At 39.9% G+C, this 13,539-nt stretch overlaps 1 protein-coding gene across 1 annotated transcript in view; it reads left to right on the top strand.

Annotated features, from left to right (window-relative positions):
• BOD1L1 (biorientation of chromosomes in cell division 1 like 1) overlaps positions 1–13,539 on the top strand; it is a 33,707-nt gene that overhangs the window by 7,899 nt on the left and 12,269 nt on the right. The window contains exons 8-14 of the mRNA XM_054172427.1: positions 106–250; positions 901–976; positions 1,305–7,362; positions 8,014–8,081; positions 9,529–9,598; positions 12,291–12,334; positions 13,228–13,315. Coding sequence (XP_054028402.1) covers positions 106–250; positions 901–976; positions 1,305–7,362; positions 8,014–8,081; positions 9,529–9,598; positions 12,291–12,334; positions 13,228–13,315 — 6,549 coding nt within the window. The remainder of the gene's footprint in view (positions 1–105; positions 251–900; positions 977–1,304; positions 7,363–8,013; positions 8,082–9,528; positions 9,599–12,290; positions 12,335–13,227; positions 13,316–13,539) is intronic.

The following is a 13,539-nucleotide window of genomic DNA, read 5'->3' as shown; positions in this document are numbered from 1 at the left end:
TTCTGTGCCATACATTGGTATTCTTTGTACTGCTTCCAGTCATGTTTATACCTGAAACAGTGATAAAATGACATGCTTATGTATTTCACCATTTATGTATTTTAGGAAAGAGCAGCTTGAACTTAGAAGAACCTTCATCAAGAAGCCTTGAGTCAAAAGCTACTGGCACCAGCATTAAGGATGTACTCAAAGAACAGAAATTTTTAGAAAAAAAAGTAGCCTTGAGCAGAAAAAGAAAAAGAGATTCAAGGTATTACTGGTTGCTCAAAAGGAATTCAGCTTTTGAATATTAATCTTTGCAGACTGAAAAGGTTCCCTTCAACTTTGCATTTGCCTTGTACTTTTTAACAATTTCCTCTTAAAATATTCCTGTAATTTTTACCACTAATAAGCATGAAGTTCAGGCAGAAAATCAAATTATAGCTGCTTAAATTATTGCAGCTCAGACTGCAGCAGCAGCTTTTATGTGGCTTTTCACACACAGAATGCTAATAAATGCACGAGGAAGAAAGCTTTCAGATGTTTGTGCATCTAATACATAAGTCAGCTTGGATTAGTCTTTAAATTATTTTACACTGATACCCACACATGTACATGTATGTCTACACATGGAGATATATATGGAGTAAGGAGATCTCCTACCCATTTTATTGGGACAGCTACCTACTCATATTCTCTGCTTTAAAGAACTAATGTCCAGAGGATAGCCTAGAAGCCAGTATAGTTTTCAAAGAGAAAAAAGCTTGGTCAGATTGGCTAGTCAAAAGTTTTGTGCTGATGTTCAGTTTCGGTGTTTTTAGTGTACACTTCTCTCAGTTCTTTAGCTTTACAAGCAGAAAGTTTACAAACTAATGTCAGGCTAATGTTTTCTTTTTTTAAATGTCAAAATACCTGTTTCAGGCATGCTGAAGACAGCTGCAAAAAGAAATATGAGCCATCTGAAGAAGATTCTAAAGAAATTAAAAAGGCAAATGAGGTATGTGTCTTGCAAATAGAAATCTTATGCTCTTCCCCTTGAATTGTAATAGTACTTTGTTCACATGTCCATACCAACCAGTTCAAACATAACTGCTTGAGGTTAGCTTCCCAGGTTCTTTTTGTTTTTATTTTCCCACAGTAGCAGATGACATGAAAATAGCAAGTCTAATTTTCTTGCTGACTATTTTAAGTCAATCTTGATTACACTGTTAAGTGTATTTTCTGATGTATTTTTTCATGGAGAGTTTGTCCGTTAACCATTTTCTTCAGTCGTGTTGTGAAGGAACTGTGCAACATTTGCTTATATATAAAACTTTCTTTTGCAGGCTTGTGAGAAAAATTCTTCCAAAGAACTCAAGCATAATCATGGCAAAAGTGAAATCTCCAAACAGCTTAGAAGGCTTTCAGAGTCGGTACATTCAACAGAGGAAAGCAAAAGTGATTTGAAGGCAGAAAAAGAACATAAAAGAAAAACATCCACCTCCCTTCAGAGTGAAGGAGCCCAGCAGGACAGTGAAACAAGAGATCCAAAAAGGCAACTGGATAGAGTGGAAGTCAATAGTGAAGAGCTACAGAAGCAGAAATCCATATTTAAAAGTGAAAAACACCCCAAAAAAGATAGTGATGCAGAAATTCAACATGTGAGAAATGCTGCCAAAAAAGAATCCAAGTCTTACAGAGATAAAAATGAAAAGGAAAGAACTGCTTCAGAAGATAAACTTTCTTTAAAGCACAAATATAAAGGAGACAGTCTTCATAAATCAAGTGAAGATGCTGAACTCCATTCATTTGAGAGAAGTTTGAAAGGAGAGGATGGTGGTCAGAAGCATCAACAAATAAAGGTTTCAGATGACAAATCTGAAAGAAAAAGTAAACACCGAAGTGAAAGGAAAATATCGATAACAGGAAAAGATGGAAAAAATACTTCTGAATCAGCCTTTAAAGCTGAAGAATTGCTGCGTAAGGATACAAAAAAAGACAGACACCTCTCAACAGAAAAATCAAGAGCAGAATACAAGTCCAAAAGATCCCTGAGTGATTCTAGGCCTCAAAAGGATTCCCTAAGTGCCTCAAAGCAGCTTGCTTCTGCATCACACAGAAGAAGCGAAAGCTACTCAGAAGATAAACATGAAATAGAATCCACCAACTCTGATAGCAATTTGAAACAAGAAGATGGTGTTCACAAAGATAGACGAAGATCTAAGAGCCTTATAGAAGACAAGGTTTTGTTGAAGTCTAAGTCGAAGAGTCATAGTAAACAATTCAAAGCATCTGAAACAGAATTGCAGGAAAAATTAACTAAACAAGAGACTGGTCAGAAACTAGACAAAGATAAGAGTGCGGAGGAGAATGATTCAGATAAGCAACACAAATCCAAGAATGAAGACAAAGTTGTTGAGGAGAGTAGTGCTGAGTTTGAGATTGTAAGTGGCACACAGTCAACTCAGGGATCACAGAAAGACTTCAGTCACAAAGTTAAGTTACATTCTGGTGAAAAAGGATCTGTAAAAGAGAAATATAGAGGAGATAGAGATTCAAGTAATTCCAAACTAGAAAGAAGGTTCTCTGCTGAAGGCCACAAAAGCAGAAACTTAAAGCACAGCAACAAGGAAATCAAGAAGAAGGAAGAGCATATCAAATCAGAAAATAAAGGTATTAAAGAAAATGACAGCGGCCATGAAAAAGCGTTGAGCATTCCAGTGGCAGTGGATAAAAAACAAAGTAAGAGGATACCCTGTGAAAACAGAAAAGGCAGTATGTCACACCAAGGTTTACTTGGAGAGGAAAAGCAATCAGCTAGCACAGCTACTAACAGTCGTGCTTCAGCCCCTCCAAGGTCAAGTATGAATAACGATGACTTGCATTCTGGTCATGAGGAAGAGCTGATGGAGCTTGATGTGAAACGAACAAAAGTCCAGGTAGCACCTAACACTGAAAGGAAAAACATTCAAAACTCACTCCCAGCCACAGATGCCAAGTTTGCAGCAAATAAGAAACTGAAACACAGCTTGGCAGACGCTGAAGGTTGTGAATCACAATTTCCACCTACAGCTAAAAAAACTGTTAAACAAGAAGATATCTCTTATAAACAAGTTGGTGCCTTAAACACTTTGTCCAAGCAAGCTTCCATGGATCAAGGATCCAATAAACAAGGGACTTATAAAACGAGCGTTGCATATGAAACAAATGATAGACTCTTACGGAATGTTCCCAGTAAGGATCAAGCTTCTGAAAATAGCAGAAGACCAAAGAATTTTAAAACTGTGATTAATTCTAATTCAGATAATGTTCCTTTAGCAATTAATTCTTCCAGAGAAGATGCTGCTGATGCAAAGTCCATGAATATGGATATCTCAGATTTTACGGATTCTTTTGATAGTACATCTAAAGAATACCACAATTCAGATGGGACTTCTTCATTGGAAGATACTTGCATTTTGAAGAATGCTGCAGCACAGGTTGCATACATGGGACGGCAAGATAGTGTGGTGCTGAATTCTGTCACGAAAGATGATGGTGGCAGCACCGCTATGACAAACAGTAATGAGGTGCCCCGACCTGATGAACAAGCAATGGAAGACAGTCAAGACGATTACAGTGAAGCAGCAAGGTTAGAAAACACTCAGGGAAGAGATTTGAAAATGAAAGACTTGATGACTGATGTAACTGAAGATTGTGGAGATGTAACAACAAAAGAATTTCTGAAAAAAAAAGAAGGAGCATACTTGAGTACAGAGCCTTCCACAAAGGAAGAAAAGTGCACAATGGTGGATAATGTGGAAAAGAGTGAGGGGCATGATCTTGATGATATGATACAGTCTTCCTCTGTCTTAGTGCCTGAAAGAATTCCTGAGGAAACAGTTGAAGGCTCTTTTATAGCCAGTGGGCAAGAAGGGAATGCTGTGCTTGGTATGGACGATAAAAATGAAAGCAATGCAGTAGGCACCAGTGCAGGAAGTAGTAAGCCTAGTTTGTCATGCAGTAGCCTGCAAACAACTCCAGCTACTATGATAGGAACTAGCATGGAAAAGATCATTGAGAGCCCTGTAATAGCCACTAGCACAGGAGAAGAAAGAGCTGAGGGTGCTTCACATTCTGAAAAGGACATTGACGCTACAACCACATGCTCAGAAGAGGTGACTGTATTCTGCACAAGCATAGAAGCTGATGAAGGTTACACAACAGGCATATGGGTAAAAAGCAGCGAGGGTGGCAGTTGCACCACAGGTACAGATGTTGGTGAATGTACTGTTGCTGCAGCTGAAGAAAGTGGTGGTGGTGTCGTCACTGAAGGATTAGCAGAAAGTGAAAGCTTCCTAACAAGTACAGAAGAAGAAAATGGTGACTGTGCCAGCGTCAATGCAGAAGAAAGTGGTAAGGATTCAGTCAATGCAAGTGGAGTAGAAACTGAAGACAGTGTCAACAGTGCTGGGGCAGAAGAAAAAGATGATGCTGTGACTAGTGCAGGCTCTGAAGAAAAGCGAAAGACCTCAACTTGTGTAGAAGCAGGCAAATATGGAAGTTCTGTATCCTGCTTAGGTGAAGTGGAGAGCGATGGAGCTGTAACTAGTGCGGGGACAGAAACAGGTGAAGGGTCAACAAGTGGTGACAGTCGAGGTGACTTCAGGGGCCGTGTGAGAGCTGGCCAGGTTAAGGAACATGAAAGTACTGTGACTTGCACAGGTGCAGAAGAAAGAGGTCATAACTTCATCATCTGCTCAGTGACTGGTACAGATGCCCAAGGAGAAAGCACTGTAACTGGTGCATGTATTGCAATGGTAGCAAACAATAGTGCCACAACTGGAACTAGTGGTGACAAATCTGAGGATACTGTCAATGGTGAAAGTGCGGTGACCAGCACAGGCATAACCCCAGAAGATGATGCTGAAATTTCAGTTGTCTGCACAGGTCTAGAAGACAGCAATGAGGGGTTTGCAGTTTGTTTAGAAGCTGAAAAATGTGAAAGTCTAATGGACAGTACAAGGGCAGAAGAAGCCAGTATCACTACAGTCAGTGTAGGTCTGTGTGATGATGAAGGTTTTGTGACTAGTACAGGCTCAAAAGAAGAGGATGAAGAAGGTGAGGGCATTGTGACCAGCACAGGAAGAGGAAATGAAGAAAATGAGCATGCTTCTACTTGTACAGCAGTGGAAAGTGAAAATGCACTGATTTGTATAGGTGCAGAAGACAGTGAAAGTTCCATTATCTGCATAGTTGCTGAACAAATGGAAGCTGAGTCAGGAGTGGCTGGCACAAACCCAAATAAGCTTACTGTGGACAGCATGACGAGTGCAGAGCAAGAAGCTAATTGTGGCACCAACCACAAAGGTGATAAAGGGATTGTTGAAAGCAGCGTAACCAGTGCAAGTGCTGCAGATGAGGGTGCCTTGACTGCCCATGTAGGAACACATAAAGGTACCTTGATTGCCTTAGATGCCGAGGAATACGAGGGTCCCATGACTAGTGCTATGGCTTTGCAAGAGAAGAGTCTGTCTGGTGCTCAGGGTGAACATGAGAACTCCATGACTTCATTTGACAGCAGAGAATCTGATGCCTCTATAAGCAGTGCAATTCCAAAGGAAAATGAAGATTCCCTTATTCCTGCTGATGGGGAAGAAAAAGTAAAAGGTGATATCATCTCCACCAGCACAGCAGAAGAAAGTGATGCTCCTCTGCATTCAGCCATGGATGCTGAAGAAAGTACCCTTGCTGTTGCGAGAGCAAATGAAAGTGGTGAAAGCTCTAAGATTTTAATGGATGCTGAAGACACAGAGGTGCCTATGCCCAGTACAGCCACAGAGTTCAAAGAGTGTGTGCATACTTTCAGCAGTAAGCAGGAGAAAGATGAGTGCACTGTGATTTCCACCAGTATTGTGGAAGAATTTGAGGCTCCTATGTCAAGTGCAGCTCTTGAATATGGTGGTCAGCTCCGCTCTGTGAAAGCAGAAGAAATGAATGAGAATGCTATGGTTTCTATAGATATGGAGGTGTATGAGGTCCCCATGCCTAGTGAATCCAGTGCAGGAGGAGATGATAATGATGATGAAAGTCACCCAACTGCTAGTGGTAAGGAAGAAAAAGATGAGTGTACTATGATTTCCACAAGTGTTACAGAAGAACAAGTAATCTTAATGGCAGGAGGAGTCACAGAGGAGGCAATTCAACATGTGTCAGACACGGAGTCAAAAAATGAAACAGTAATGATCTCCACAAGTACAGCAGAATGTTTTGAAGCTCCAATGTCCAGTGTAGCTGTGCAAGATCAAAACAAACTTGCTGCTTCAGAAACGGAAGGAAGATACGAAGCTGCTATGATCACCACAAGCATGACAGAAGAATGTGAGATAGTTTTGATCAGTGCAGAACCACAAGCTGAAAGTCAGCTCCTTGTAGCAGGAGATGAAGCTGCTATTGTCTCTCCAAATGCATCAGAGGAATGTAAGATTGTAGAGACCACTGCATCTGTAGATGAACAGTTTGGACTAGCTGCTTTTGATGCAGATGCAAAAAGCAAAGGTTCTGTGATTTTTGTGGGAGAATGTGAAGCTCCTGTGCTGAGAGTTGCCACCAACAGTGAAGATCAACACGCTGCTTCGAGTATAGGAGAGAAGGAGGGAGCAGTGATCACTCTGAGTACAATGGAAGAATGTGATAGTCTCTTCACCTTTACAGTCATAGAAGAAAGTCAGCTTGCTGCTGAGAGTACAGAAGTAAAAGACAAAAGTGAGGAAATGTTTGATACTGCTGACCAGGTTGAATGTACCCTATCAACTACAGGCCCAGAAAAAAACAGTAATTCTTTGGTTGTCATCGATGGAGAGAGTGAGACCCATGGCGGTGGTGTGAGGGAAGAGCCAGCGGCATCTCAGCCCACAGCAGACAGTGAAATCACAGAAACAGATGGAAATTCAGTGAACCTCGTGAGTGTAGATGAAGCCCTTTGTGTGGAGATTAGTACAGAGACTGCTATGAGTCCAGGTCCTTCCTCAGAGGCCAGTGAGGATGACGAGCAAGCTGAAGATGTTTTGCCTGAGGATGTTACATCAGAACTCTCTTCTGTGGTTTCAGAAGCAGCAGTGGAGAGCGAAACTCTAAGGAATGTAAACCATAAATTCAACTCAGACTTGCTTTTAGAAGGTGACCTTTCTGAACGAAGGACTCCCTTGCCTAGCACACAGGCTCTTTCCTTAGTTTCTGCAAGTGAAGGGACTGTAAATACCAACCATGGTGAAGTGACAACAGAGGCAGAATTAGGGGAGAAAAGTGACTTGCCTTTGCATGCAGAAGAGCTGTATGGCAGCAATGACAAAACGAACTTGGTCACAGTAGATGATAGTGGAGTTAAAGTTACTTTTCAAAAAAGTAACACAGCCTTGAATTCAGGTGAGGATTTCTTTTTGTTAACTTTTCAGTTTATAACCTGTCATAATTTCCTTGGTTACCATGGAATCATAGAACAGTGTGGGCTGGAAGGGACCTTAAAGTAATGTAGTTCCAACCCCCTGCCGTGGGCAGGGACACTTTGCGCTAGACTGGGTTTTTCAAGACCCTGTCCAACCTGGCCTTGAACACCTCCAGGAGAGGGGTTATGAATCTAGAGCTTATGGATTGAGATCTGATATTAGCTTAAATAAAAATATTAACCTTAGTATGAACTGTTAGCTCAGCATTTGTTAATATAGAGGTAATTTGTGGTTAGGAGTTTGGTCTGGAAATCTGTCGGTGGCTTTTGTTGTGTTTGTTTTGTTTTGAAATTGCAAGCAAGGAAAGCCAAAGTCAGAATTCATAAATGAGCTGTGGTAAGTCCTGATAGCCTATATTTTTCAATCTGTTTGTCTTTAAGGAAGGCACAGAAGTACTCGTAGGTGCCAGGTGGGGGTTTCTGAGCTGGTTTGCTGCAGACAGACTTCTTGTTTCCTTTGCCTACAGGAAGGGATTACATTCATGTGCTGTGTTCACAAGGTGGTACTAAGAGCATGAGATAAATACAGCATAATGGAATCTAATCATTTTAACATATTTGTATTTCATTAGGCAATAATGCAGCTTTACCAAAGTTGGCAGAAGAACTAGAATTTGAAAGTAACTTGAGACCCAACGAGGTATTTATGGCGTTTTGAACTTTTTGGACTCTACTGTTTCTTGTGTAATTACACATCCTGTGGGGTTTCTTACTCTACAGTTTGATTTTTGTTCAGCAAAAATGGCATTTGAACTTCAGCAATTTTGAAGGGTGGTTTTTCACAATTTTCAGCTGTACTTTTCTAAGCAGCTGGCACTTAAATCGTGGGCTGTCCATGTTGTTCTGTGGTAGAACCAATTCCCTCCCTCAGCCATGCTTCTTCTGTTACCATGACATCCAGGTTTGCTTTTTTCTTAGGCTTGGTCATACTGTATGCCTGTTGCTCATGATAGTACTTGTAAAATAGTCACAGGAACCTTAGCTCTCACAGCTGGCAATTGTTGGTTTAGTACTTAGAAACAGTAAACATGCATTGCTGCTCCTTTCATTGTACCGCTGCCTTGCCAGGCTTCAGGCTCACCCATTCTCCATGTGTTTGAGGAACATTTGCTGCTAATCTATCCTGAGATGACTGCAGTTCATTATCTGCTGCAACAGAGGCATAGGGCATCCTTGGATAATCCAGGGTATTTGGCTTCATGGTCACCTATAGCCCATGAAAGACCAAAGCAGAGCCTTCCTGTTTGTGCTGTGATCCATACAAGCCAAGATTCAAGATGAGTTAATTCTTCATTCATATGTGGGAATAGATCTATCTATTCATATCTTGCTAAACTCTGAGGGGGAACATGGCATTTATAAAAGCATGGATCTGCCAGGACTTCTGGTTGCAGCTTCAGAGCAAACCAGATGGTTTTGGTGCCTGGGATGCATGTCAGAAAAATCCAAGGCAACTTCAGTCTGGTGGGATGTGTTGAGTTCCACCTGCAAACAGCTGTAATGTTTGCCAGCATAAGATGATGCTAGAGTCAGTATAACCATATGGCATATATCTTGAGTTTACAATGTCCAGGTCTGACTTAAGTACACTTAGCTCCACAGAGCATTATCTCTGCATCAGTAACTTAGAGTTGAGCCACAGCTTGAATTAACAAAAAACAAAAACAAAACACCAAACCCACAGGAGTTAAAAAGATTCCTGTACTACTTTGTACATTGCAGATACACCTTTTTCTGTGTATATGAACAGTTCTAGACTGTTGCTCATACTTGGAGCTCCTAGTAGACATTGCACCTTCACTTTCTGAGATTTCTCTTTTTCAAAACAGCTAATCTCTAGTCCCATCTCTAGGTACCAGTGTTAACTCTGAGGTCAAAGCTGGGCACTGCACTGTTTAACAGTAGTGTGATTTAGCTCTGCTGGTGTTCTTTAGTGATGTCTCTACTGCTGGCTTAATAATAATCCACAGAAGTCTTCAAAAGTTTTCTTATAAGACAATGTTCATCATGACCTGAGGGAGGGGAGTGAGACATACTTGTTCTAGATGTCTGCAATATTTTTTTGTTTCTTCTGATTTTGTGTTTAGCCACAGCAGCCTGAAAGTCCAAGAAATGAAGAGGGATATGTGGATCTTCATACTAAAGAGTTTCAAAAAGGTGATTTTTATACTGATAGCAACTTCATTTTCATACTGATTGGACCATTACTTTTGATGGAAAGGTTGTAGGTCTGATACAGACTATGTTCTATGTTTAATTCAGATTTTTTAAAGTAATGGGCAAGGGTAGTCAGAACTAGATAATTTTTAAGATCTCTTCCAACACAAACCATTCTGTGATCATGTGTAGAGGGACTGAAGCAAAGCATTCAGAAATCTTGAATGCTATTGAAGAGCTCCTGTGGCTCAGCATTTGGTTTGTGGGAAAGAAAAGGAGTGTTCCAATATGACATATTGAAAGAGAGGTGGAAAGCATTTAGGTTTTTCTATTTAAAATTGATAAAGAAGTGGATGTGTCCAGGAAAGATACAGAAGCTTCCCAAAGAATGGTTTGCTTTCTCAGAAACCTAGAGCCATCCTGGTTTCAGGTCTTGTGACAGCCTCTGTGAGGATATGACAAGAATGAGAACTATTTGACTGAAGTCACAGAGGTTTTACAGAAAGTGGGGGGCTTCAGTTTTTTGTTGGTTTGGTTTGGTTTTGTTGGTTGTGGTTTGGTTTTTGGTTGGTTGGTTGGTTTTGGGGTTGTTTTTTTTTGGGGGGAAAGGGGGTAGACTAGTGCTATTTGGTTTTTTTTTTCTTGCTTTCTGTCCAGAAAATTAAAGTATTTCTGGCCTTCCACTGAAATTGGAAGAGCATTTATAAGTAGGTAACCACTTAACTAGAAATCTCAATTGACTTGGCTCTGTGCTCAGTAATTCCTTTTTCATATATTAAATTTATCTCAACTGGGACCCCCAAAAATAAAGAAAAACCCCTGTTTCCCAAAACCCCATTATTTTAAAATGTGTTGCAATTGTTCGGCTTTCCTACTAAAGCAGAAACAAAGCCCTGCTTTGTTCCCATCTTGTTTGATTTTGTGCACCAGATGCATTACAAAGATGTTTACAATATTGCCAGATGAGAGCTAAACCTCAGTTAATGGAGTAACAAGGAAAACTCAAGTGAATTCTAAGAGGTCCCAGCACTACTGCGGCATGTAGAGCCCAGAGAGGTTAAAGATGCATTTCCTCTTATGGACAGTTGCAGCTGAAAGCCTGTATGCTATGAAAGGACACACTGTTAAGCTCACTCCTTAGACATGCATGGGAGTGAAGTGAGAAATGAGCATTGTCTTAAAATCTTGCATTCCTTTTTACTGTTGGGTTAGGACAAACTTACATACCTGGTCTAATGTTGGTGTATATCCATCTAAATGGTAAGAGACAAGCTCAGCTTACAAGCAAGAAAATGTAAATCCTGAGAACTGTGATCTTCAGGACAGCAGATCCAAAACTTGAACCAGTTTTTCCTCTGCTGTGAGGTTTCTTTTTAAGTGTGTGAAAAACTCTGCCACTTCACATCACTCAGTCACCCAGACAGACAGTGCTTAACATACAAAATGTGCAGATTGAGCTGGCTGTGATAATCTTGTTCCCTGAGAAATGTTTAACAAAAACCCATTTCTTGTGTAAATCATGTTAGATATGACATGCACTGAAGAGTAATGCTTTGTAGCTCTTGGTGGAGAGGGGTTTTTTTCCTCCCTCCCACCACACAATTATGTCTCTTATATACATACACATACATCTAGACATATAGCTCAGCGTACGTAAAAGGAAGTTGTTTAAAAGACAGATGTGTGTCCTGTCATGAGTATGAACAGCAGACACAGTAGTTTAGTAGTCCAAGATTCCTTGGAATGTAAACAAATCATTGCTGGTTGAGTGGGTAGGATCTAGCTCTTCATTTGACACTGCTTTAAAAATTGAAAGATGCTGTGCGACTGACCGGTGGAGCTGTGGAAGAATTGCTGTTAAAACATGTAGATTTAAGAAATGAGCTACAAGTTCCTTAAAATTGGGTGTAGAATGGAGTGGGTTTATTGGATTATAGGTTTATGTTCTTACTGTAGCTGAAAGGAAAATTTGCTTGGAATGTTTCAGCAGCTTCTTTTTTTTTTTTCCTAATTAAAATACTAATTCAGTGCCTTTATGAATCAGACCTCAGGGAGTTCATAGAGCACCCAGTGGAGCAGCTTTTCCATGATTCTTTAATTGCATCTATATGATGTGGCTCTGGAAGCTACAGATTTCTTTCAAAAGTGCAAAGTGCTCATCAGATCCCATAATTCATAATGATTTTCCACATTTTTGTGATATGGAAGATGTAGGCTCTACTTTATCAGAGTTAGAGTGCAGTATGGTGTAGCAATTGAACAGTTTCCTTATGCGTGCCGCATCAGCTGCAGGTCTCACTCGTATAGTTATGCAAAGTTCAATGTCACAGCATAGTTTTCATGACATTTTGCTTCATCCCATGATCTAGGGTTGCAATGGATACAACTCTAATTCATTCAAATGCTAGAACTATCTTTGAAATGTCAGAGCTACCATAGAGTACAAAGATGACAGCCTCCTGCCTCTAGTTTAGCCATGAATTGATTCTCAGAAAGACACATTCTCTATTACTTACTCATTTATTGAATATTGTTAAATAGATGATTGGTTGCCTCTTACTTCCGCCATCAAAAGTAAGTTTTACATAGTTTCAGGCACTCTGGAATCCTTTGAGGGAGGTGGAGTAGATGCTGTGATACTTTGTTCTTGCTTACCTTTTTTCTAATTATTCTTGTGATTATATTTTGGTAGATTTGCTGCAGAAGAATGCTGCTTCAGAAAAAGAAACTTTACATGTAAGTTCTTGGATTTTATATTTACTCTCTCTCTGTGCTGCCTTTTTTTGCCCTTACTTGAATTTGCTTCTATTTACATTAAATATTCTCTGAAGGAAAATAGTACTTTCTATTGTATACTCAGTTTGTGTATATTGAGACTGTGCAGCTGTGTAGGTTGATGTCTGATTATTCTTTCAAATTTGCCAGTATAAAATTTCTTGCATTGTTGTTCCACACTCTATGACTATTTCAAGACTGTTGTTAACTGACAGAAGGGAGAAGCTTGGTTGTCCTCTTTGAGAACGGAGGGCAAAAGTAGTGATTGTTCTTGGGGTGCTTTGATCAGGACTACAAACCTTAGTGTAGTCTGCTGTGATGTCACAAGAACTTGCTCCTTAGAGGTATAAAAGGGGTGACTGGGAAAGTTGCAATGTAAAGTGTTTCTTAAGGAGCAGAAGCAAGTCATATAACAGATGAGAAGTTTAAGAAACCTCCAACTTTCTAGCTTGAGTAGTAAACTCATTTATTAATACAGTGTGGTTGGTCACATTTCTAGTGCTAGTGAGACATGTAAGAGTGTGTCTTTCTAAATCCAGAAACAGTTTGTGTGAATTGCTGTAAGCTGCTTTTAAAGCACATAGTAGGTGCTTAATTAGAACTGAGACTGTTTTCATTCAAAATATTAATCAAAAATTGTGAAAATACTATGAGTCAGAAGTTCTTTCATGGTGCTATCCGATAGTAGTAAATACTACTTGAGCTCTAGGAATAAATTGCTTTGGTAATGCTGCTGCTTTCCATTTTATTGCATGTTGTACTTAACAAGCAGCAAAAGCTTTCTCCCTTCTCTGTTGGTAAACTTTATGGGGGAAAAAGGAGGTAAAGAGTTACCTTTTGTGTTTTATGTGTAGGGGGAAGACATGGATCCCCAGATAACTGAAGAACATAGATCTAGAGCAATACAGTGTAAGTCTTCAGGAACAGTGGATAAAGACACATGTAAGTGACACAAGTGACACACAACTACATGGATTTGTGTAAAGCTGTTCTGCTGCAATTAGGCCATAAAATGGTATTTCAGAGAAAAGAATGGAACATGGGGAATTCCAAACTCCAAAGCAATTGCTCTTCCCAAAACAACTTTTAATACTACTTTTAATGTGCTTGATTAAAAGATGGTAATTAATTTTATACTACTCGGAAGAGTATTAGGGTAGCTATTG

This window comes from Dryobates pubescens, chromosome 23, assembly GCF_014839835.1.
Source record: "Dryobates pubescens isolate bDryPub1 chromosome 23, bDryPub1.pri, whole genome shotgun sequence".
Lineage (NCBI taxonomy): Eukaryota > Metazoa > Chordata > Aves > Piciformes > Picidae > Dryobates > Dryobates pubescens.
Note: the sequence above shows the minus strand (reverse complement) of the source record. Positions and strands in the feature narration are given on the sequence as shown.